At 35.3% G+C, this 27,400-nt stretch overlaps 1 protein-coding gene across 2 annotated transcripts; it reads right to left on the bottom strand.

The window, feature by feature from the left end:
- Positions 1–669: 669 nt before the first annotated feature.
- Positions 670–27,333, bottom strand: LOC148952272 (chromobox protein homolog 1-like). Of its 2 annotated transcripts, none has more exons than XM_089089706.1 (5): positions 27,296–27,333; positions 12,893–13,034; positions 9,551–9,812; positions 3,875–4,051; positions 670–769 (listed from the first exon to the last, which is right to left on the bottom strand). In XM_089089706.1, the coding sequence occupies exons 2-4, from the start codon at positions 13,024–13,026 to the stop codon at positions 3,890–3,892; spliced, it is 558 nt and encodes a 185-aa protein (XP_088945832.1). In that variant the 5' UTR covers positions 13,027–13,034; positions 27,296–27,333; the 3' UTR covers positions 670–769; positions 3,875–3,889. The 2 variants fall into 2 exon arrangements, with proteins under 2 accessions (XP_088945832.1, XP_088945831.1); XM_089089705.1 differs by having other exon boundaries at positions 27,165–27,330.
- Positions 27,334–27,400: the final 67 nt, after the last annotated feature.

Raw genomic sequence — 27,400 nt, 5'->3', positions numbered from 1 at the left:
AAAGGTTATTTTTTATTGCAAAATAGTACTTGTTGGCGCTGGTCCTTTACATATTTCATGAACATTGGCTAATACACCTAGTTGGTTTTTATGCTCATTTGCATCGAAAAACAATAATATGTTGTTGTTTATTATTGTTTTTTTTTAGCTCAATTCCACTTTATCGTATTACAAATAACTCTGTTCATGATATTCGAAACGGCCGTGACAAGATTATGCGAAGCATAGCGCCAAACCATTGGCGTTAAAGTAAAAACAAACAGTCATGGTAGACATTTCAGAGTTATATTAGCGACTATTTTCGGCATAAGCCTCGGCAATTAGACACTACCATTAAAATATTAATCAGAGTTTCCGCTATCTCCAAAGTTTTTCTACATCCCAAGAGAAAATTGGGATCTAAGAAATCTCCTAAAATTAACGATTCGTATTTCATGTATTTGCGAATGCTTATTTTTGAAGTGATTCTAGAAAATCGAATTTTCTTTCAGGGAAATTCACTGGAAGCACTGGTATTCATACTCTGTATAGTATAATTGAATAAGCCAATAATGTATTTAGAAAAAGTGATTATTATTCGAATATATTTGCTTAAAAAACAAAATAATACTACAACAATGTCATAATCAACTTCAAGGGAAATCGCACTTTGAGATAAATACGCCTGCCTTCTTATCTTTTTTTAAGAATGCACAAAATGACACTAAAAATCAATTATAGAGAAGACAAGAAACACTTGGAATGCAAGACGTTCTCATCCACAAAGATTCTGAAAAAAAAAGAAGAATGAAGTATATCAGTGGCGACTGAGTAAGTGAGAAAGCAATCAAACAAGCGTTCGGACGAGAAGAGAGAGAGAGAGATAGAGAGAGAGAGATATATAGAAAGAGAGAGAGATGGAGAGAGAGATAGAGAGAGATAGAGAGAGAGAGAGAGAGAGAGAGAGAGAGAATAAGGAGAAGTAAAACGAGCAAAAATATACACGAATAGTATAGTACAAGCCAACTTTAAGATAACAAAGCGCAAAAGCATTTACTACTAGTTCTGAATACCATATTGTTGTTTTATACCCTTTATATACTGATTATGAGACAAATCTGTTAATATATGCGATAATCTACATTGTGGTTTAAAAGATGAGAAAGTCTTTAACAGGAACACTAGTAAAAATCATGTATATATGACTGCAGGGTGATGACTGGCTTTCTGGGAGCCAGTCATATTTTCATGTTGAAATCTTTCTTCGTGCAACATTATGTACACAGAATCTAAACTATTTACATAGTATATCGTCGCAAGTCGAAAAAACAGTGCATGTAATAATTTTCTTGTGAGAACGGAGTGACAGAGTGAGAACGGATTCTCTAGTGGGTCTTTTTCCGCTGGTTACACCTTCTACGAGAGACAGTCCCTAATTAGGACAAAAAGGTTTGGGTTTTTCAAGCTCAAGGTAGTTGTAGGCAAAATCGTATTATTGTTAACGGTGAAAACAGAGCTATAGTGCCAGGGTATAATGCTTGTAATGGATTCTATTCTCTAAGGCGCATATAGAATATTTGAAAGCAGTTGGCGAACCATTATGACGTATGGGCTAGCAATTAAAGATAGATGTGAAATCCCAGCGTCATTTGCCTACCAATTTTCATTATTTGAGTAAAATTAGTTTTGCCAGACGATCTGAAATATTTCAAGTGAAATTGGATGACCTTAAAAATTTATAACTAGCATTACCACAAATCCACCATAGTAGATTTTATCAGTTAAGTTCACAAACCTAAATAACTCAAAGTAAAATCACAAAAACTATGCATCAATTTACAGTAAATTCGTAAACCAAAAGTAGACGGAAAATAAGCCAGAATTGATTAACGTCATTTTTAGCTTCAAAGCGCTACGTATATCCAACCCTTTCATCTGAATACACGCCTAAATTCCACGCAGATCACGACCTCACTGAGCAACACCTATAACGGCTAGATATTTTTTTCTTTAGAACTTGACAGATTTTTTTGCACTCTGATGTTAAAGGAGTGGTAATGTCAATTCTTTACTTTGTTCTGTATCAGCGTTTCTTAGTCCTCTGAGAAAAAGACACCATGCTTCTTCTTAATACATAAAGATTTTTCCATGCCCCCCCCCCCCAAAAGGATATTCCTCTGAGAAAAAAGCCAACAGACTTCTTAACACTTGCTATTTCAACTTCTGAGATTTTTTTCGTACTTTTTTTGGGGGGGGGGGGAGAAAATTGAGAAATTTGAAATTTTTGAAATCTTATCAAAATAAACATCATTCTCTATTATTATATCTGAAGATATATTTAATTCTTGATAATTTTACAAGCATCTTTATGGATCCAGGTGCATGCTAACTGCCTGCCATTCAGCACAGGTTCTTGTGATGGCTGTTAGAAATTGAACTGCGGATTTGCCCGCTGCTTGCTCATGGGTCAATAGGATGGGGTGTTTTCTTTTAAAATTTGGTCAGTTTGAGCATTTAAGGGAAAGCTTATTAATAGCCTGAACTGCCAATAAACTGCTCCTAAGGACCCTTACATCAGGACATATACAAACACAACTGCAATAGGTAATTTTGCATTGAAAACTTCGTATTTTCGTAAAAATTGGTGAAGGTTACACACTCATGTTGTGCATACATTTGTAATCAAAATAGGAAGCAGTTCCTTCTTTTTGGATTTATCTTCCACTAGTAAAATCATTTTACTCTTTTTTTCGTTGAATTTGGCAATCCGTTTCTACAGTAAATATTTAAAAATGGTTCAAGTTAATTAATAATAGTTCGAGTGAAATCAGATTAAGATTAATTTTGCCTAAATTACTTGACGACACGATTACCAAAATTTATATGTCTCAAAATTTTATTTAAATCGTGAATTTCATTTTACATGAATCTAGTGTTTATCACAGTGAATTTCAATTAGCATGAAATTTTAAGAAAATGGACGTATAGAAGATAAAAGGAAGTAACATATATGGGCCGTTTAGGTAGACTGATTTGTTTAGTCGATCATATTTATTTATATACTTCTAATCTATAAGTTAAATCTCTTTGTATTTTTTTTTTATAGAAGTGAGATCTTTTCTGTGCAATTTCACCTTGGGAGTGGTTTCCAAAATCAGTAAATTGAAGCACCTATTATGACCAGAGACAAAAGATTTAAATATTTTGCGATGACAATTTAAAACTAATTCGTTTGTACTGATTCAATCTAGATCGCCCTTGAATTTATACTAGATATAATATAGGTACTTTTTTATTAATTTTAACCAGAGACTGAGCAATATACATACTTTCTAATAAAGAATATTCAGTCCAGGTTTTACTAACTTCCCGTTTTTGTCAATTTTTTTCACTTTCTCTTTATTCAGCCTCTTCAAAATGTACCTGTTTGAATTGGCTTTCATTCTCTTACTAAAGCTGTCTTGACAATGATTTTTACGTTTTTTTTTCATAGAGACCTTCCATCCACTAAAGCTAGATTCAGAGACGGCCTGAATTTCACTGTCGTTGCCAAATTTCATTTAACCAGATAAACAAGGCTCTGATACCAAATATGCGTTGTACATTTGGTTGAAATTAGAATCAAAACCTTCTTCTGACCAGCAAAAATGTACCTTTTGATATTCTTTTTTTTAGATAAATATTCACAGGAATGATGAATTTACTATTGGGATTTAGCAAATTTAGCTTATAATCAGACCGGAATTCAAACAGTGACGTTGCTAAGTCATTTCTACCTGGTAAAATTTCTCTTCTTTTGTCAGAACTTGGTTAAATAAAAAACAACTATTAAAATGAAGCAAGAGAAAATAAAATGCCGCGACGAATAAGGGAAACGATGGAAGTTAATATTTACCAGTCACATGATGTGTCAGGCGCCCTGCGTAATTCCATCCCCTTCCTCGGTTTGCGTATCCCACTTCAATCTCTCCTCATAAAATTGTATGATCACTTGAGGACATTTTAAATTGGCCATTCGTGCGGGAACTAAGTCGGCTTCATCGCAACCTCTCCATTTCATCAAAAACATCAACTAAAATTATTACCCATATCTTCACAAAGAACATTTCTAAGAGAAAGGTTAGAATCTACTCACATTAAAAGAATAAAATATAACTTGTTCCAAACTATCAGTAAACTACATTCCAAATAGCTCGAAGGAGTGTCAAAAATAGAGTAAAGCTCAGTCGTTTAGCCATAAACAATAACGTAAAGACTTCAACACATAATTCAAAAAAAAAAAAAAGACGCATACGAGGGTCGTTCAGAAAGTTAAGAACTTTTTTGCAAAGAACGTAATAACTTATATAAAAAAGTAAAACTTCCATTCCATTCTATTTGATGCTTAGATTACTTTTCTACATAGTCACCATAAAACGTAAGCACTTATAAAAACTTTCAGCACGTTTTTCATGTAAAATGTTTTCCTTCTGCATACACAGCTGCTGCCAAGATATTGAGCCAGTCATTAACGACTTTAAGGGTATCATCACCGCCAAAGCGGTTTCAACGCTAAAATTCGTTCAACTTCCAGAATAAGTGAAAGCAACTGAGTGCTAAATCTGAAGTGCAGGGAGGATGGTCAAAATCGTCCCAATTAAACTGGTGCAGCAAGTGTTTCGTCAATACAGCCGAGTGAGGATGCGCGCTCTTGTAGATGATGATTCACCTTAAATAAATCCTTATAGTGGCGATACCGATGTAACATCTGACAGAAGGATTCTGCATTTATTGTATCACCTCTCAGTGTGTAGTCCATAAGCAATACACCCTTATGTTCTTAAAACACCGTAGCTGGTGCTCAAAATTTATTCAGGGGAAGGAAATGTGAATAATGCCATTCAGTGATTGGTGCTTTGTTACTAGAATCATATGCTAGATTCACACTCCATCACCAGCAATAATGAGATCCAAAAGTTCTTCTACATTCTTATGATAGTGGCTGAGAAAAATTATTCTCCCATTTGTATGTATCTGTGTTCTTTTGACGACATTTGAGGAGCACACAACACACCTTTTCTCATAAAAAAGTTAATCATACAGATTAACACAACCCACATATAGAACTTCTAGGGAAGAATGAGTGACTTGTGCATTGTGAACATATCCTATTTAGTTTTCCTTTCAGTTCTTGCTTTGAGCTCACCGGTCACGACAGAAGGCTGGCACTAACGTTTCTCATCGTCCTTATTCGCCAGTCCACCATTAACCATGATGAACCAACTGACGCTTTGTTCATCGCATTGCCATGCACCTCAAAGATTTATCTGTAGATTCCTATTGGTCACCGCTTTTTTTTTTTTGCATAAAAAACCTTATGAAACAACGAATGCTACACCCGACAGGATCCCTCATTGTATCACACATTTAAAGTCGCACAGCTGAAAAAAAAGCGACCGCAGCTGCTGGAGACCGAAGCGATCGAAACAATGCCAAGGTCAATAGTCAGCAGGGTTGGGGGAATGCGCTCACTCGCTAAAATAATGCTTTATTTTTCTATTGACCATCGTAAATGCAAAAAAAAGCAAAAAAAAAGCGAGGAATGAAGATCAACTGAAAACAGTAAGATCAAACAAATATATAACAAAAACGTGAACACACTGTTGAACACGATATCTATAAATTACTTGTGAACACACTAATTATTTGTTCATTCACAGGTATAGAATAAATAATCGAAAATATATATAGACATAATACTGTGTTGACAATTGAAGGGACAACATACCTTAAACTGAATTGAGATTTTTCGCTTTTTATCAGGGGTGATTTTCTAGTTTTTTAAAACGACTTAAGTTGCGCCTGGCTTCTCTCTTAATCACTTAATGTTGATACAAAAAAAGAGATTAAACGTAAAAAAAATCATCGGAATGTATATTTCACTTAGTACGGCGGGGGGATTCTTTGAGCCAGTCTTTGGAGGGCGTAATTTTATTTTTATTACACTCTGGCAATACTTTAGTAAACCCTGTTCTGCGCCTACCAACCAATACGTATGCAACAATGGCTACGCAACTCAACTTAGCTTACCCCCTCCCCCCCCCCCAAAAAAAACGCCCGCATATTATACATATTTTTTCTGAATGTTTTGTGGTAGATAGAAAACGATTAAGGACGATTATACATAAATTGGTTAGTTCTACAGATTGTATTCGGAAATGAAGTAGAGAGTATATGTACAGAGCGTTCTATTTTCCATGAGGACGAATTTAGTACTGGCTAGTACTAAAGCATGGAGGGGACGGTGTCAAAATGTAGTCTGATTCCGATACTTCACCGAACCGAGTATTCTCTATTATCAATGTATTTTAACTAAAACTCAGAGGAAGTTGAGGGGTATGATACCCCCCCCCCCTGAATGGGCAATCAAAATCATTTTAATTTTAATCAATCTTAATTGAATCTTAATTAAGGGGATTCACTGGAAAAATATTATTTCTGGAGAATCCCCCGTATCATATAGTGCTGGAACCCACTGAACCAGGGCAAAAAAAAAAGTAACTAAATAGCATCTTATCAAAATAAACAGATTTACATAAAAGCCACCGAATAATATAATGTAAATATAATCTTTTACTTCACTATGAATACTTTATAATAGTTGGGAAGTAAAATTCCATTATACAGCCTAATCACATGCATAGTTTAAATACACTCCTCCAGCTGAAGAAATGCTAAAAGTTAAAAGGTCTCCATATTGATGGAAGAACCGCTCACGCGAATTTGGCCCTAAAAACTGCCAATTTGAGAGTTTCCGGAACCCCTTCCCCAAGAAAGGGAATCCACTGACTTTCCCAACTGTCCTAAAACTCGCGTTCAATAATGCATTAGTGGATAACCGTCCCTCTATTTTGTGTCGACTGTGAAGCTTAATGTTTAGAGGCAAACATTGCACCATGTGACCTCTAAAACTAGGACGATATTCACATAGCTTTTCAGAAGCCCACAGCCAATTAGCAAGCTTATAATTTTCTGCCAAAGTCGGGTCAAAATCAGCACGCTAGACTTAAAATCCTTTGTGCGTGAGGAGAAGAGTTTAAATCCTGGATTTGTTCTGGTTATTAAGTTTGGAACAGGGGTCAGTGGCGTGATTTTGTATGCTAGCCAGAATCAAACCAGTTCTAAATGGGTACCTGAAGAAATCTAGGGAAGGTAAAGCGAACAGATGTGTGAAAGCAAAGGATGGCTGGCCCTCAACATCCTACTGCACTTCCTGGCTGAAGTGGCCAAGAAAAGGAGATCAGCACCGCCGGTAGGAACTGTAAAGTACAATGCAGTACTCTACCTTCACCTTTAGTTCTCGTTGCGAAGCCATTGAAGAAAAAACAACTGTAAAGTGGACATAATCATTGTTTTTTTTCCGAGTTTTGTAATGAAGGGAAGAGACATCTAGGAATTGCAAAATAAGTATAGGGTATCAAAGAAGTGGAATGTAGGTTGCAAGTCTAGAAAATCCAGACACGGAGTAAGACATATACATCAGATCCCCGTGAGGTTTCTTGCACCAGATATGATGCATATAAATTTGTTTTAATTTAAGCTTTAGAATTTAAATTCGACTGTCGATCATTTGGATTAAAACAATATTTGAGAGAACTTAAGATTGTCCTTATTTTGTTCGAGATTCAGTCATGGTAACGAAGTTGAAAAGGAAATGTGGACCCCAAGAACTCTTGCTTAGAAGTAATCCGGAAAAGAACAGATACCAATTTAGTTTTAGAACTTTTAAAAAACAAGCAAAAAATTCTAAAAATAGATTAAATGCCGATCAATTGACAGCACGCAGCTGATCAATTTTCGGAGGCGCGCCACTGAAAATTTTTCCGGTGTGCCGCCACTAAGCATAATTGCGTCCACCGCCGTCGAATTTTCGGCGCGGCTTCGGGGACTACCCATCTATGATCATAACTTGAATTTTCCAATTTATTCATTTAAACAAAAAATAGACTTCTGGTGGAGTTTTAGACAGTTTCTGAGAAATAGAAATTAAAAGAAAATTATCTTATGGGGGTATTAATATCAATAGAGATGAAGGGGAATAGAGATTAAAACCGATTCCCAATAATTTAATTAGGGGCAAGTTAATTAATTTTTTTCCGTTGATAAAAGGCTTCTGGACGTGAAGTCGAAATATATTCAGATTTCTTATTATTTGAAGTTCAAAATCAGACAGCATATACTTCTATGCTCGTATTTCAAATTTTTCCTGGTGATATTGAGAGTTCTTTTTGACCAATTTCAGAAAAATAAATTCCCCCACCCTTTCTGTGAGCTGATATATCATTATTTGCTCCAACAGCATCCGTATTTCCAAAAACTACCTATTAATTTCGAATCTTCTTTGATTTTTCCAAGTCTAACGATTTTCTGTTCACCGGCTAGTCTTCCAGATAGACTGCCATTTAAGGCACTTCTTAGAGATCTGGCTATTAGGGTATTTGAGAATGCGATTAAATGATGCCAGTTTAACCACTGTCAAAATTTGAGGACAGTTTGACATTCCTGAGCTGTAGACTAGATATTAGGTCGCATATACCAATTCTTTGGTTGTACCTCTGGTGTTTGTGCGAGAAATGCCAAGTAGTCTTTCATTAACAGATTTAGGGACTCTGTTTTCCACCCATAAAAAAGGAAACAAAGTACCATAGCATCGCAAATCCCCAGCTTAGTCTTTGCAGATGTTTCAACGCGGTCCCAAAGCAAGTAATAAAGCCAGAGGAAGGCTGTACTCCACTCAAAATATCAAATTTTTCACAATTTAGCCTGAGCTTGCTTGCATTTCATTAATGCTTTAATTTATGTGTTCTTCTTTATTTTTTATCGCGTATATCCATCCTTAAAATTCCCCCTCTCCAAAACAAAATCCTACACATGTGCCTGTTGTAGCCTATCGATTATCTGAAGAAAAATTTGGATATGTTTTTGGATAGAGGATACTTCTAACCGTATCTAAGTAAGGGTTCAGATCAAGTTCTTTGACATTAGTATATAGTAATAAAAATCAAGTTAACAATTTGGCTTCACAAGAAACTTCATGTTTATCTTCCTCGTGCAAAGTTTTCGGGATCTTATTTTTCTCCTGTAGCCTATTAATTAGATATTTCCTTTACAAATCATTTAATATTATCTTCCTCAACCATTCAAAGTGCCCAAGTTTCAGGTTCGGTTTCTATGGTATCGTTTTAGACATTAACAACTGTCGTAAACGTGGCTTTCAGTATTCTTATCTTAGATCACGGATTTATTTCCCAGTTCCTCTGAATTTGAATCATTTGCGAAAAAAACCTGAACTGTGGCTATTTTAATTTCTAAGTCTTTACTACTGCATCCCCCATAAGGAAGATGCAGTCTTATTAGATTTGTGTGCATCTGTGGTAGTAGCAATAATGTTACAACACAAAATAATAACAGTTATTATTATCAAAGCTACAATAAATCGCTTTTGCAATTTAGTTTCTATGAAAAAAAAAATATGAGTAAACTAAATAAACTCAGAAAAAGAGCTTAAAAAAAGAAGACAAACTAGATTTACCTCTCCAGAAGAATCGGTGGCACCAACCACCTTCTCAGCTTCGAGGCCTCGATCAAACCCTCTCGGCTTTCCGTTTTCTTCCAGTACCTTTTTAGGTTTCTTTTTTTCTTCGTCTTTCTCAACAGCAGTGGATTTCCTTTTCCTGGAAGTTTCTTTTACAGGCAGTTCCTCTTTTTTCTTTCGATTTTCTTCATATTGACTGATGAGTTCGGGGCAATCTAGATTCTCAACTGGCTCCCAAGTATTGTCTTCATCTCCATACCTACATAAAACACACAATAAATCTGATATCTAGACTCCAAAGAAAAAAAAGGTAAAAAATATTTGCTCTAAGACCCATCATTGTCATTCCTTAGCTGTAAATTTTACACATAATCCATCATATTTAGTAACAATAAAAATTGACTTAGAAGTGTTCTTTAACGAGTATACTCAACAAGAGTAAAATCTATTGAATTACTTCCGTTACTTAATATTTCCCAATGATGGTCGGAATACGTGATTCCCCATCCCCTTTTGAGTTTAAAAAAAAAAAAAAACACACCAAAGTCAACTGAGCATGCTTAAATTCTGTCAACTCTAGTTTTGGGACCCCAAAACATCCCCAGTCTTTGCCCATTACCAGACTCGCAATGAAATTGCGCATTCTTGCTGGAGAAGGCTAAAAAAAGAAAAACATAAATGTTGTTTTTTTTTGTGTTCCCCATTTCCTTTCTTTCCCTGTTGGCCAATTTTTCGTTCTACTTAACCATCAACTACATTAAGGTTAAGTTTGACTGGGCTAAGGAATAAATAATATTTCATGTTGCTTATTGTTGTCTTGTATTTGGTGTTATATGTAATACTAAATACGACTTTGAATTACACAGCGTACAGCCAACAAAAGCCATTTTAAACAAATCTTGTTCTCATACTAAGCAGCTTTCAAAATCTTATTAATAAATTTTCGCTGGGAAATGTAATGAAACTCGACAATTTCTCTAAGAAATGTAGCTACAAGTAATGAATGAATGGATGAGATTTATTTACTGTTTTTAAACAACATAGAATAATCACAAAGAAAAAAACAATGAAATGTGTATATTTCTAAAAGATACATAATAAAAAAAAGAGAAATACCTCAAACAAATTGACTGAAATAAAATAAATAGATTTCACTTCAAGAAAATAACATGAAAATGTCATGGTACAGATCAAGCAAACTTCTGAATTTTGATTCTGTTTCTCAATATGAGTGGCTACATATTTTGCTGTTACTCTGAAATTTCTGGCCCAAGCTGGGAGATTAAGAAAATACTTACAATACATATCTGGGTTGCAGCAGTAGCTAGCAACCTAGTAAGAGATAATCACGTCCAATACTAAAAAATGTAATAGCCCCTAACTCCTGAAAATAGTGGCAGATCAAAACATGCAATCCCTTGGCTTGAATAATGAGGATAAGCTTGATAAGTTGCTTGAACTACAATATTTTGCATATATGGCATTGTTTTTTTTTCTTTTTCTTCCTCCACGGCTAGCCGGGCACTGGAACATCATAGAGAACTGTTCAATGGCTCCTTTTAAGGATAATTGCTCTGTCTAGTGCCTTTTGTAATCTAAAAAAAAAAGTTTTTAAAATAAAATCAATTTGTACAAAAAACTACATTTTCATGTACAAGATTGATCAATAACATCATAATCGTAGGTTGTAGCCAGGTCTTCTCTTACTATTCCAATCAATAAAAGGCATAGACTTTTTCCTGCTTGTAATCCGGGTTGCAGCAGTAGCTATCAACCTAGTAAGAGATTATACATAAAGGATCCAGGTTGCTGTGGTAGCAAGCAACCAAGTAAAAGAAGATCATGTCCAGTACTAAGATAATAATAAGAACAGATAGCTCTTTTATCCCCTTCCAGTAAAACAAGCAATGAGAGAGACAACAACAGAATGTGCGGGTTAACAGAAATACTACAAAAGCGTGGAACTGAAAAACAGTTAAGCAAAAACTTACTGCCAACAAGGAGTTGGTAAATACGCTCGAATTTATTGAGAAATGCTGGACAAGAGCCAAACAAGTCAATCTGAGATTTCATGCAAACAGAAGGCTCATGTAAGTAAGATTGCTAGAAGCAATACAATCTTGATTATCAGGCTGAACAGAAGCAGCAGAAGGCTGTTGAGAAAATGGGGCAAACACAAACATTTATCTTTTACTTTCATTAAACAAAAGACCAATCTTATAACAAGTATTTGACAGTTGAGAGACATTTTCCTCAAGACAAGAAAACAATCTGCTGGAATTCAGGATATCATCAGCATAATTTAGGGGAGAAAAATCTATTCCATGACAGAAACATCTCTGTAACAAAACCTGCTTTAGCTCAACAAAACTATTACTGTACTAAGGAGGGGAGACAATAGATCCCTGCCTAATGTCATTAACTAATGCCCAAAATGCCATTAAATTTTCACCAAAGTAATTACTTAAGGACTATTCAGCCTGTTGATTACATATCTGTGGCTAATGAAGCAAAATAGAACTCCGAAATCCAAATAAGGTAAGTAAACAACATACTTAAAGAATAGTATACTGCTAATGTTGCATTAATGAGGTCCAAAACTAAAATAACATAACTATAGAGTCCAACAAATGATGTTAGGTTTTCTATTTTTACTTCTATGAGAATTCACTTTCACTGACTGCATTTAACATCACTTAGTATTAGGATTCAGAGGAAACCAAACAGGATTACAGGGTCAATTTGGATGAGAGGAATGAAGAAAATCAAAACAAGAAACTCAGTTTTTATGGAAGTGACTTGGCGGACAATATTATTGAGGCCAGAGCCAACAACCCCAACTGTTTTTTGAAGTCCATGGAGATCATCAGTCAGTAACACTAGGCCTATGTCAATAATACAACATTTCTGGTTGTTTTAGATTTGACATAAATAAGGTGCCAATTCTAAACCAATTTTCATCAAACCATTAACCAGACATTACTAAAAACCCTAAGAAAAAAACTCTGGACAACTGATGATAAAAATGCCAATAAGACAGTGTCAATGAAATGGTAGCTGGCTAGTCACTAGTATGGTACCTTAGACTAATTTCCACACATTTTACATTTGCTCTTTGGTTTCTGAATAAAAGCTTGTTTTTTTTTATATTTTACTTCTGTAAAAAGCAACTTCTGGAAGCACTTGAAATTGCTGACTGATCAAGACTAATAAAGAATAAACTAAAAAATTCCAAATGTAATTACAAGAACTCAAGAGAACTAGGTCATACCCCTTAAAATAAGATAACAACTAATAACAAGTAAACAATCAATCCATACTATCAGTCTGGAAACCTACCCCTTCCATTTGAGTAAATATTCAACCTTGCCAGCCATTATTCTTCTGTCAACTATCTTCTCAACTGAATAATCCTCTTCTGCAGCTACAGGTGGCTCAACAGGGGGTTCTTGAGTATTCTTGGATTTACCCATTGTAGTTGCTAAAAATAGACTTCAATATTATATAACACGTTTTACACTAATATTCAAACATAGATTGTATTTAACCTATAAATATCTTTTTTTTTTGTACTTGTGGACTTGGGTTTAGCTACACTCCATTCTAATCATATTATTATCCTTTCCTAGCCGGAACCCTCTTTTCTGCTCTCCTCTTAAAATTCATTCATGCTTGCACCTCTGTAGAGGAGAAGAAGAATTCTTCCAAAGATTCTGCTTAAAGTTAAATTGACCCTTGACAAATTGGGGCCATAAAATAAACCTTTTGGTGGCTGATCCCATCAATGCATCTGCCAATTTCTTATAAATCCCACCCCTCCTCCCTTTCCTCCAGTTTAAACTGTGCATGTATGCTACCATTTACATCTTTTCTTTTACTCTCGTCTATGAACACAGTAGCACACATATCTAACATGACAGGTACATTTGCTGAAATAGTTGTAATGGTATTGATATTTTTTTTTTCAAGAAATATCAACTGACTCATAGAGATACTCTATTCATCAGTAAACATGATCCGAAACATCAGTAAAGAAGTGCTGTAGCAAAACCCTCAGTGATGTCACTTAATTTTAACATTTAAGTAAAAAGACTCTAAGCAGGGGACAGCCATGAGTAGAAGTCTTTCTTTGAACAATTAAATTAAAATAGGAAGTTTCTTTCTACCAAAGGCAAGGAGCAACATTAGAACTTAAAACAAACAAAAATTATTCCTTATATGAGGGAGGATGTCCTCCCCTCACACTAAAGTTTTTAAGTACTTTTAAAAAAGGTTAAAAGGTTTATTAGGCAGTCCCCCTGCTAATAATTTTGAGAATTTCCAGGGGCACCATTTCACAATAATGAAGAGAGGCAACAATTTGCCATTTTTTAACGAAGACACAATAATGTATTTTTAGAAATCCATGGTAGTGTATGTCTAATAACACAGTGACACTTAAAATTAATTAAATCAGTTGCAACAAAAGTAATACTTATGTCATTACTCCATGTTAGAACCATTTTTATTTTTAATATTTAATTTAATAATATAAAACACAACAATGTACCTATATTGCTCTTCACTTAGGCAGCACTATTGCACAGCCTATGATAAGACAATGTGGGATCTGTTCTCTGTAATTTGGGTATAACCTTCTTAATATATAGATACCTTATGACTCTTGTTGCACTATTCATGGCAAGGCTAAATCTAAATTTTGTGTATTAAATTTAGAATCAAGAGTATAATGCAAATTGGCAATATAAAATGCAGCCATAGTGGAAATATGAACCCGTACCCATTTTGATGACCACTGGGGTTTATGTGCATACTAATTATTTTCATGAACTTTCAAGATAAAGATGACAACCAAAAAAGACAAGAACAGGTTTGCTGAAACAACAGCTAGAAATTAGGTTCTTTAAAAATTCTTTGACAATATTTCAAATAAAGTCTAATTTCAGCCCCCCCCCCTAACCTAACCCCCATATTTGCAAATATATATCCTGAATCGATATATATATATAGGGGGGGGGGATCTAAAATTCATTTCTAATAGAAATGATTGCTATATTTGTAATCAGCATAAAAAAGGGCATTGAATGGTATATTCATTTTATTTGAAACTCAATAATATGATTTGGTAAAAATTTACCTAGGGGGGGGGGAGGTGAAACTCATTTCCGATAGAAATGATTATTACATTTGTAATCAGCATAAAAAAGGCATCAAATGGTGTGTTCACTTTATTCCTAACTCAATAATATGATTTGGTAAAAATTTACCATGTAGCCTAGTTTAGTCTGAGCTAAGGGAGGTTAGGTAACCTCACAATGGCAGTCTCACACAGTTATTTAAGACTAGTCTAATATTGGGAGATGCATGCATCTCATGCTGAGCTGTTCAAAGCAGGGTAAGGTGCCATTGGGACTGTGGCTTGGGAGTTTCCCACTTTGAGAACATTTTCCCTTTGATTTAGGTAAGATATTTATTTAAAAAAGATCACTATCACAAGCCCACAAAGGGCCGAATTCGGACTTCGGAGTCAACATTATAAATGGTTGCACTAAAACTGGCAAAAATGCAAAAAACAACAACGAAATAGAAAAATCATTTAACATTCAATAATTAAAGCCGTAAAAAGTCAATTAAAAGTTAAAAAGATAAAATTGGTCAAACTAAACTTACACAAATACGAATCGGAAAAAAGAATTAGAACGGACATAAAAAAAAGGAAGGGGGAGGGGGGGGGGGGAAATAAGCGAATATACACAAAAAAAAGAGCAAGACATAAATGCATATAAATTAAAAGGGACACCAAGAAAGTGTCAATAATCCAACTACATTAAGTCAATAAAAGAGTTAAAAAAATAAAAACTGGTCAAGAAGGGGGGGGGGAGGACAAAAAAGAGGAAAAAAAGAAACTATTGGGACATTTTATTCATTTTTTCTGTAATAAAGGGGACAAAAGTTCTTTCGTATCTCGAAGTAACGCAGCGAATGGGGGACAAAACAGGGACGGGCTCAGAAACAGGTCGAGGCGGCCGTAATCTGGATGGGGAGTGACGTTTGGGGAAAATACTTGCCGTCCGAGGGTTTGTTATGGCATTTTTTGCAAACCGGAGGCACAAATTATTTCTTCGTCTCTCGAGGGTCTCTAGTTTTGAAATATTTAACAAATGCAAATATGGTATCTTGCCCTCTTTTAAAATAATTCTTAGAGCTCTCTTTTGGACATTTTCAATTTTTTATGTTGCTTTATTCGAGAGGCCAGGGTGCAACACAGGAGAAGCATACTTTAATATGGGACGCACAAAAGAAATGTAAACTTGTAGTAAATGTGATTGGGGGCAACTGAATTTATTTAAAAGTTTAAGGAGGGAAAGCGAGGAGTTTGCTTGTCGTAGGATATTATTTATATAGGCATCCCATTTCAAATTGGAAGAAATTGTAACGCCAAGGAGTTTAAAAGATGTGACAGAGGTTTCAGGAGGAATAGGAGCAAGAAAAAGAGGAGGAGATTTAAGGAAACTTACTGAGACTATTGCGGATCTAGAAGGGTTAACTGTCATGTCAAGGGAAGAGGCCTCACAGGCAATATCTTGGAGTATGCCCATTGGGTTGCTAACCATGTTTTTATGACATATCTCTAAAACTGTCAAGTCATCGACAAATTTCCACCTATTGTCATAAAGTGTTGAAAAGCTGTTAATCATGAGAGAAAAAAAGAGAAGGCTTAAAATAGTACCCAGAGGAATGCCATTAAAATTTGGGGAGATGATCTGAGAAACAATTTAGATATTTAACTGCTTGAGATCTATTAAAGAGAAAAGAGGCAACAAGCTTAACAAGGAAAGTTTCAATGTGGAATTCCTTTATAAGTTTATCTATGAGTAAATTGTGGTTAATCAAATCAAAAGCTTTTTGAAGAAAAACAGGAATCAGATTCAGTCGAGTGTTAGGTTTTTCAACTACTTTACCCATGGAATCAACAAGACGCATGAGGTAATGAGAGGTTGACGCGGATTTGATATTACCAAACTGTCTAAGATCAATGAGGGGGAGGACTTACATCTTAAGTCAGTCTGCGAGAAAACTTTCAAACAATTTTGAAAAAATTGAGGTGAGGGTAATAGGACGAATGCCATCAAAGCTAGGCTTCCCGTTTTTCTTTTTGATTGGGGTAATAAAGCCTTGGTTCCAATATTGAAGGAACTGTCCAGATTTGGTAATTTCATTAAACAGGGTGGATAGGGGTTTTGAGAGGTAATCACTGAAAGCTTTAATCAGAGGAACAGGAATATCTAAAGGGCAAATGCTTGATTGTTTAGTTTTTCAATTTTTTTTACAACATAAGTGGAGAAATATGTGGGAGTGAAAAAGGATCAGGAAAATCCGGAAATGCGTAAGCTAGTGATGGGAGATTCTGAATAATAGAAGCCAGAAACTTATTGAGGTCATTAGCTGTGGTCTTTGGAGGTTCATTCATATTAAAATTTAGTTGTTCTTGATTCTTGCCGGTAAGTTTTTTAATTTCAGAGTACCAGTTCTTTGGTTTATCATGGCACAAGTACTTAATTTTATTTTTATAGTAGGCTCGGGCAGCTTTTCTAATTTGACTTTTTAATTCCTTTCTTAACTTATTTGCTTCAGCTAAGTTACCCCTGTTAAATAAGCTTATTTTCGTGCGGATTAACATTCTTATGTGATTGTTTAGGTAAGGTTTATCACTGGAGCATTTTCTGATTTTTTTTGGGGGGGGGGAAACATAATGAGTAGGAATCAATTAGTTTTTTGTGAAAAATCAAAATTTTGTCATCAAGGTTATTAGAATTATAAAGGTCTGACCAACTTTCACTGGTCAGCCATGATCCAAAAGAAAAAAGGCCTGTGTCACTGAGGGGACGGCAAACCACAATGGAGGGATTTGCCTTGTCTTTGCTTATTTGAGTTGGGAGGGGAGAGCTTTAATTAATTTTTTCCCTGGTTACCACCAAGCCTTGGAATAGCCTAGCTCTGCTCCTTTGCCTATTAACTAAGCCTTTTAAAAGCAAAAAAAATTCAAAGTATTCAGGCTACAAAGTACTTGAGCTGTATGTAAGCTTAGACAAACACATGGTAAAATTCTACTTTAGCTACTTTTGGCTATCTTGGGAAGGGGTTAAGTTAGGAAAATGAAACTTTCAGAGGTAAATTTTTTGCAGATCATATTATTGACTTACAAATAAAGTAAACATACCACTTGATGCCTTTTTTATGCTCTTTCCAAATATAATAATCATTTTTGTCAGAAATGAATATTACCCACACCCCTATATGTACCAAGTCAGGGTATATATTTGCACATTAGGGGGGTGGGGGAAAGATCAATGTTATTTCTCATTTACATCAGAAATAAAATTTACCCCCACCCCCCTAATGTGCAAATATTTACCCTGAATTGGTATAAATATGGGTTGGGGGTAAAATTCATTTCTGACATAAATGATTATTATGTTTGGAAGGGATACCACCAGATGGCTAATTTGACAGTGTATATGTATACAAATTAGCCAACTGGCCAACCAATATTTTAAGCCAAAGTGTCCAGCTGGACATAAGGAAACATTACCTTAAATCACACTTGCCAGTGATAAGGACAAATCCTGTAGACGCTGGTCAATGATGATGGGGACTCAGCTCATTGGGCGCATCCCAAACTGTGCACCATGGCTTGCTGCACCAATCTCTGTCAACAGCTAACTTGAAGGCTTTGGTATTAGGGGATATGACTTCATTCTGGCTAAGGGAATTCCATAGGCCAACCACATGGTTGGAGAAAAATTTGTTTTGCAGCCTGGTATTAGTATGTTTCTGGTAGAGTTTCAGGGGGTACCCTCTTGTTCTTGACAAACTATCTAACTGGAATAAGTCAGGGATGATATTGTGGTTGCAAATCAATTTGTACGTCATCAATACATCCCCTCGCATACGTTGGTATGTGAAAGATGGTATATTGAACCTCTGGAGTCTAGTAGAATATGGCAAATTTTGAAAACCCCTTATGCATTTTGTTGCTCACCACTGCACTGATTCCAGAATTGATTGGTCAAGCTTGTTAACTGGCGTGGCAATGGACATCCCAAATTCTAATTTTGGTTGGATCAGGCCCTTTAGGAGCTTAGTAATCATTGCTGGAGATCTACTGCAGAGCATTCTCTTTATTATACCAAGAGTTTGGTTGGCTTTGGCTACTGCAGACTGCATGTGTAAGTTGAATTTAAGCTTGTTATCAACCACGACTCCCAGATCTTTTTCGCAGTGACTGGTTGTAAGGGGCTGTTTTGAACCACCATTGGATTCCATAAAATACTGGCTGAGAGGGTTGTTTGCTCCAAAGTGTATGACCTTGCATTTCTGGATACCTGGTTTTGATTCTTTGTGTACAGCTTCCAGTATTTCTTTTTCCTGTTCCTAGCCTTTTTAATTTCTTTTGTGATATACGGGAGGGTTTTTGGTTTCCTTTTCCATTTTGTAGAAGAGTGATTTTCAATAGCCTTCAATAATATTCTTTTCATAGTTGTCCATGACTCTTCCACATCTGTATTCTCAATGAAAGACCAATCACATTGAGTCAGTTCCTGACAAATTAGACTGTAATCAGATTACGCATGTTTTGTAAATTCTAGTCTTTGAGGATACAGTCTAAAACTGCAACTTATGACAATGTGGTCACTACCTCCAAATGGCAGTAGGGGCTTGATGCATATTATAGACTCTTGGTCTTTTGCTAGTAGAAGATCAAGTACTGAAGGGTTTATTAAGAAAACAATTCTTACTCCATAATATGCAGAATAATCCTAGTTAATACATTTTGCAGAGAGAGAGCCTTTATCTTCACTTCTTTCCTTGTTTTTCTAAGAAATTCATGAATTTCTTAGAACCTATATATTCACAGACTATATACCCCCCCCCCCCTAAAGTGCAAATATATTCCTAGAATTGCTTCCTCAATCTAAATATAACATCCATTTGCATCACAAATGAACTTTATTCCCATATTAGCCATGTGGTGGATGTCATATTTGGAAAGAGCATAAAAAAAGGCTTTGAGTGGTATGTTTACTTAATTCATAAGTCAATAATATGATCTGCAAAAAATGTATCCTTTCCGGGATGGGTCTCCAGGCTAAAGTATAGCCCAGGAAGGTATTTTGAAGTACCTACTTCCACTCCTCCCTGTAGAGGGTCCTGAAATTTGCTGAAAGGTAGGCTACCTATTGAAAATTAGACAAAACAACATTTTACCTTAATTTTCAGTTATAAGTTCCTTTTTCTCTGCCTTTAGTTCCTAACATACAATTCCTGTTATTTGAGTAGAATTATAAGACATATACATGTTTTTTTTTCAAAATTTAGGAAATGTATTTGCATATCTTTAAAACCTTATAAATCGGAATTGAGCAAAGTTGTGAAGCTGAAAACAATTTTGTTGTACTTCATTTAAGCAGAAGATCTATTTTGCAAGGTTTCACTTTATTCACACATATTTTTAAAGGTTAGAACCCTCTAGAGAGAGAAGGAGTGGATGTAGGTACTTTGAAATACCTTCCTGGGACAAACTTAAAAGCCTGTAGAACCATCCCTGAAAGTTTCATTTTCCTAACTTGACCCCTTTCCACAATAGCCAAAAGTAGCTAAAGTAGAATTTTACCAAACACATATTTCATCAGTTGATATTAGATTCCTAAACCTGGATATGATTTATATTGTTTTATGTAGCCTAAAATAGCTGAGATTGACTGATGAAGAGGGCATTAGTCTAGTGCTTGACTAAAAGAAGCATTTGGTATAAGCCTAAAATTGGGGGTTTTGAGAAGGAAACTTGTTAAGAAAACCATTCTTACTTCACAACAGAACCAGATCTATGCTATGTTTTTTTTCTCAAGGGTGGCAGGGCAAATGTTGATGTCCCCCTCATATATAGCATAATTTCTAAATTTTTTTAGTTCAACTGTTTGGTACCATATGTTTTTAGTTTATTTTTGCTGATTATCCATTCCCTTTTCTAAGATGTTTCCATTGAAAAATCTTTTTTTTCCTGGTATCTTGATTGGGAAAATTGAAAAAAAATAAGGCCCCCTAGATTTTTAAAAGGACACTGTATGCTGCCATCTTCTTAATTTTTTGTGAATTGATGCAGACATCTATGCAAACCCTTTTGTTAAAAATCAAGCAAATTTTCTCAGGCTTGTAGCTTTTGACGAGTAACATTAAACTTAATGAGCTTTATAAATTTGGGATCAGAATACAAAGTCAATTCTTTTGATGTAGCTATTGTTATCATAATTATGTTTTTTAGTGTTTGGTTACTATTGGGCAAAGTTGCTCCTTCCTTACAATTCATTAGCACAAACTGTTTGATATTGCTCCTTATTTTCAGTGGAAAAAAACTTTTTTTTTTTTTATTTAATGATGTAAAAGAACAATTTTCCTACTATATAGGGTAAAAGACCAGTATCCAATTGAGCAAAATTATGTAAAACTTAAAACTTCATATCTTGTTATCAAATTAGAGTTGAAAAGGTTTGTATAGGCCAATGAATAGCTAAAAATCCAAGCTATGCAACAACATGGTTATTATTGAAATTATTTAATATCATTCACTGAAAAAGATTAGTTTATTGACATACCTAGAAAGACCTCTTTTTGGAAATACCAATTATCCTATTTTGATGTAAAATATCTTTTTATTGTTTCAGTATTATTCACATATTAATAGAAAGCTGATTGTCTTATGATTCTAAAAATCTAACTTTTATTTCTTAATTTTTTTTCTATAAATCACAAATATTAAATATATTTATTTTTTTCATTTCACTTGCTCATCAAAACAGAGACCATGTATTGGACTTATTATGACAAATTACTCCCACTGGGCTGGCTCTAGTGAGTAGTCCCCGAAGCCGCGCCACGCCTAAATGACGGCGGCGAATGTGTGATTAAGTATCGGCGGCGGCGCGCAGCCAGGCTCGCTGAAATTTTTTTGGGCGGCGCGCTGCTGGTTTTAGACTGGTGGCACGCCACGGCGTGCTGATTTTTCTAATTAAAAATAATAATAAAAATTCAACTTCACCAAGCACGTTCAACCTCGATTTTAGTAAGGATTTTTAAATGGTTGGCTAAAAACATACAAGAACAATATGACAAAACAAGAATTTTTTGGGCAGCGCAGAAAGTGTTTATGTTCACCATGGAATTCTCAATGTTCACCAAGCAGAATTCTCATTTTTAGCCACTAGACCCAGGGAAACCTATGTTGTGTTTATGTTTAACATCTCATTGTTCCTATAAAATCCCGTGTTTAGTCACTTCCTTCTTGTTAATGATTTGGGCTAATGTGTGTATAACTTTCAAAGTTTGAAGTTCAAACATCTCCTGTTCATCCAATACATACGAAAAGGAAGTGAAAAAAAAAACAACAAATAACAACATTGAAAAAACACTGTACACAAATCAGATACCATGGCTTAACAACACCAACAATTTTAAATCAGCAGTTACATCACTTCAGTTACAATTGATGTAACAAAAGTCAGTTTGTTCACTCTGCCTGGAGCCATTGATCTTTTTGCAGTCACTATCAGTCCTGTTGTGGTAAAAAGCTGTTTAGCTGGGGCACATGTGGCCAGTACAGCCAGAACTTGACGAGTGTAAACTGCCACTCGCGGGATCTGATACTAGTACTGGACCTTGGGGTCCCACAGAATGCCGTAAATAGGCTTCTTCTTTGTATCTGCTGAAATAAGTTGTTTTATAAGGGAGAACAAACCTGCACCTTCACCATAGGGCTCCTGCGCACTACACTACAGGAGGAATTAAACTGCACCTTTAACCTCTTTTCTTATCAACATGGAATAACCCTCCGAAATGCTTTTCTGAAAGAAGTGGTCAATATATAACGTTTCAAGTCAAAGTTTAAGGCTACTTCAACTTCAGTGTGCTCTGCTAACTGTGCAAAAAAATGTAATTCATTTCTATAGATATATTTCTATACTAGCTCTAGATAATCTACCAAGCAGGAAACTACCGCAAATCAGCATCAATAAATAAATGAAACCCAAAACAAACAAAAATAACAATCAATAACTGAGTCAAACTCAAAACAAGCAGAAATTAACATAAGTTGGGCTCAAAACCCCTATGCCTTCCCAAGGCCAGAACATAATTTTTGCTTTACTGAAAAAATATAAATGTTTTTACTTTTATAACTTTAATAAATCAAATAATATTAACATTTTGATTACTAAATATCAGTATATGTATATTAAACTGACAATGCATATTCATTTGTATTTTTGTCAGTAAAGGCACAGAGGTTTTGAGCCCAACTTATGTTAATTTCTGCTCGTTTTGAGTTTGACTTGGTTATTTATTGTAATTTCTGTTTGTTTTGGGTTTCATTTATTTATCGATGCTGATTTGTGGTAGTTTCACACTTGGTAGATTATTTGATTTTATTTTTGCTCATTTTTGGTTTAATGGAGTTCTTTACTTTTCTTTGAAAAAACTTATTTTTTGGAAATAGTTTTTTTAATTAATTTCTGTTCATTTTATATTGACATAGTCTTTTCAGGAAAAAAGAAAATCATACTTTAAATCTTTCCGTTTTTTAAGAATTTATAGTTTGGCCTGCTATTTGTATGCTGGAAAACAATTTTCAGCAAAATTTAACAACATAGACCCTTATAAAAATCTGGACACAAATAATAGTGTTTAATTTAGTTCATACCTCCTCTAGTTGACCTGAAATGGAAAACTTGATAACATTCACAAACAAATTTGTTTACTTTCTTTGATAGCTTGGATACACTTACGCTATTTTGATTTGGTCAAATTTTAAGAGCAGAAGAAGCCCTGAAAGTTTGAACATAATACCCTCAGTCATTCTTGGGATACTGCCGAGATGCCTTATTGGGAATTAGCATTAAACACAGTACATTTTGATTTAATCTTAAGGCAACATTGAGTTTTTAAACATAAAGGCAAATGGGAGGGTGGGCATGGGAGTGGGATTAGTTTTCCTCCGATCACTTTCGACTATAAAAAAGGACATCAGCCCTTTTTATTTTTAATTTAATGAGCCCTTTTCGAAGTACCTACGAGAACTCTTTGATACAAAGTGCCCTGGTCTAAACAACAACAACAACAAAAAAATAATACATTATACCCACATTGATCTCTACTATAAAAATGTCAAGCCTTACAATCACTTTCAATTATTGAAAAGGGCACTAGGCTTTTCGATTTCCAAACTAATGATCCTTTTTTGAGTTTCTACGACAACGCTTTCTATAAACACCATATATGCCCCCAGGGCATAAATTACAACCCTTACTCTAAGGGCTGTGAGGGTGGTTGTCATCCTCTAAGACCTAATTTCCAGAAATTTTAACTACGTTAAACAAAATGGCTATCTCAAAATTTTGATTGAATGTCTTTGGGGAAATGGTGGGCATGGAAGGGGTGTTAGTTGCCTTCCAATCATTTTTGACTATTAAAAAGGGCACAAGCCACTCCAATCTCTAATTGAATGAGCCCTTTTTGAAGTTTCTACGACAACTTCTTCGATATGAAATGCCCTGGTCTAAAGAAAAAAATAACAAATAATACATTGTGCCTACATCGTTCTTATATACCTCCAGGGCATAACTACAAAACCCTTGCCCTAAGGGTTGTGGGGGAGTAACCTCCTCAAAAAACAAATTTTCTCTCTGGAAATCAGTTACTCTGATCAAAATGGCTATCTTAAAATTTTGATTGGATGTGTTTGGGGAAAGGGTGGGCGTAGAAGGGGTGTTAGCTGCCTTCCAATCACTTTTGACTATTAAAAAGGGCACTAGTTATTCCAATTTCCAATCGAATGAGCCCGTTTTTAAGTTTCTACAACAACTCCTTCAATTGAATTGCCCTGCTATGGAAAAAAAATAAAATAAATAATACTTTGTGCCAACATTGTTCTTTACTTAGACATCTCGATTGCGCTACCTATGACAACATCCTGAATTGCTTAATGCTCTTTTACCTACCTCTTTTCATCCAAAAAATCAGAAAAAAAAATGAACAGAATTTTAAAGTGGAAGTTAGAATTTTTGTTTCAAGAAAAATTTCTTCTTCTGCTTCCTATGAACCAATATACATGGCGAGCCCAAGATGACAGTATTTATTTTTAAGAAACAGATTAGCTGGGATGACGGTTGAAGTCCGGAGGTTGATATTGATAATCAAAAAAAGAGAAAAATGGCAGCATATTATTGACGCCACCGATAGAATCAGTGGCGCAAATTTTTGGTGCGGCTTCGGGGCTACTAGTGAGAGATGATTGGGTCTACACTTGCATTGTGTCATACTGTAGCAAAAAAGGGGCAGTCCAAAAACCCATTGCTATTTTTCCAAAATGCCAAAGAAAACTGGTCTTTCCCAAAAAGAGGTCTTTTACCCTAATCAGAATTATCAAAATTGGAAATGTATTTTTTTTTCCTGTTTTGCAAATCCAATGCTCCTTTCAGGAATGAATATGGATACTAGGCTATGACTATATAATTTGGTAAAAATTTACATCCCTATCCTAACCTAACCCCCATATTTGCAAAGATATATCCTGAATTGACATATATAGGGGGGAGGCTAAAATTCATCAAGGAGGCACACTTGTGCCTCTATAAAGAGGCGACCCACCACAAAGTTAAGCGATTTCAGGTCCTAGAGGTTGCAGAGAGACGGCGGTAATCGCATTTTGTAGCCCAAGCTCAAACTAAGAAACTTGCAAAATTTCATCCTCCTCCGACTTTCTCTTCATGGGGTAAACTGGGCCGGAAGTTTGGACCCTCCCACCACAGCCCCCCTTTAACGTTGTCCGATTGGTCTGAAATTTAGAGGTTAAGCTTTCCTAGGGCCCAGGAGCTTATCCTCGAAATTTCAGCTCAATCCAATCACTCCTTCCCTGTTTTCAAAAAACCAAATATAGGCACTTAAAATTCATCATTATTTCTTTTTTTTTTCTTAGCCACGCCTACAGGCCACAGTTGGCAACGGATCCGGTTGAATGAGGACTCATTCGAAGCAGAATTCGACCTGTTAGGGCCTTTTGATATTTTCAGACCGAAAAAATTATCCCCCGAATTTACATTTAAGAAAAACCTTATTTTTTTTAAAATAATAAAGATAAACAGTTTAGACATGCTTTGTTATGAAAATATCTGCACGTAAATTTTCATAACAAAGCATGTCTAACCTGTTTATGTGTATTATTTGAAAAAAACTACGTTTTCTAAAGAGTTAAAGAGGCTGAGTTACAAGGTCGATCCTTAAAACGTACAGGGATTAGGAGGCACAGTTGGGGGGCTGTTAAAGAGGCTGAGTCACAAGTTCAAACCTTAAAACGTACAGGGATTAGGAGGCACCCTGTACGACGTGATTTGAGTATTCAGGAATTAAAAGCCTTAACACAAGAATGTTCAAGAGCGGGGGGTTTGGGGGCGGCAGCCCCCCAACTTCAACTCCTGACACAATCAGCTAACAGTTAGTCAAGCAATAATAAGTAATAAACTGTACAAAAACGTGCAGAAATTATTTGAAAAAAACTACGTTTTCTAAAGAGTTAAAGAGGCTGAGTTACAAGGTCGAACCTTAAAACGTACAGGGATTAGGAGGCACAGTTGGGGGGCTGCCGCCCCCAAACCCCCGCTTTTGCAGCCTTTAAATAAAAAAAAAATTTTTAAACTGAAAGTAAGGAGCGACATTAAATCTTAAAACGAACAGAAATTATTCCGTATATGAAAGAGGCTGTGCCCTCCTCAACGCCTCGCTCTTTACGCTAAAGTTTGACTTTCTCACAACTCTTTTTTTAAACAATAAAAACTTTAGCGTAAAGAGCGAGGCGTTGAGGAGGGCACAGCCTCTTTCATATACGGAATAATTTCTGTTTGTTTTAAGATTTAATGTCGCTCCTTACTTTCAGTTTAAATTTTTTTTTTATTTAAAGGCTGCGAAAGCAGGGGGTTTGGGGGGGGGCGGCAGCCCCCCAACTGTGCCTCCTAATCCCTGTACGTTTTAAGGTTCGACCTTGTAACTCAGCCTCTTTAACTCTTTAGAAAACGTAGTTTTTTTCAAATAATTTCCAAAAGAAATGATTGTTATATTTGTAATCAGCATAAAAAAAGGCATCAAATGGTATATTCACTTTATTTGAAACTCAATAATATGATTTGGTAAAAATTTAGGTAAATATTTACCAAATCATATTATTGAGTTAGGCTAGGAATAAAGTGAATACACAATTTGATGCCCTTTTTTATGCAGATTACAAATATAATAAGCATTTCTATCAGAAATGAATTTCAGCCCCCCCCCTATATATGCCAAGTCAGGGTTAGGTATAGCCTATATAGGGGGGGGGGGGCTGAAATTCATTTCCAATAGAAATGCTTATTATATTCGTAATCAGCATAAAAAAGGGCATCGAATGGTGCATTCACTTTATTCCTAATTCAATAATATGATTTGGTTGATATTTACCAAAATTTACCCACCACAGTTGTAACTGAGCTATTCCAACAACAACAAAAATACTGTAGCCTAGGCAACTTACAGCAATTAACCGAGGATTGGACAAGAATTCCAATTGCTACTGTGCTTCCACTTCACAAAGGAAAGATAAAAAGCAGGGGTATTATGTGAAAAGAGTAGGTTGAGAAGAATAAATTATTAGTTAGGCCTAACTGATTATGGATCTTCAGTTTTTGCTGGAAGCATGAAAAATTGAATAATGATAGTGAAGAAATATAAGCAGGGCTGCCAAGGCATATAAATTTCGCGATCAGAAAC

Source organism: Artemia sp. Qi Xiang Cuo, chromosome 5, assembly GCF_049724085.1.
Source record: "Artemia sp. Qi Xiang Cuo chromosome 5, ASM4972408v1, whole genome shotgun sequence".
Taxonomy (NCBI): domain Eukaryota; kingdom Metazoa; phylum Arthropoda; class Branchiopoda; order Anostraca; family Artemiidae; genus Artemia; species Artemia sp. Qi Xiang Cuo.
This window is presented reverse-complemented; position numbering and strand designations above follow the sequence as displayed.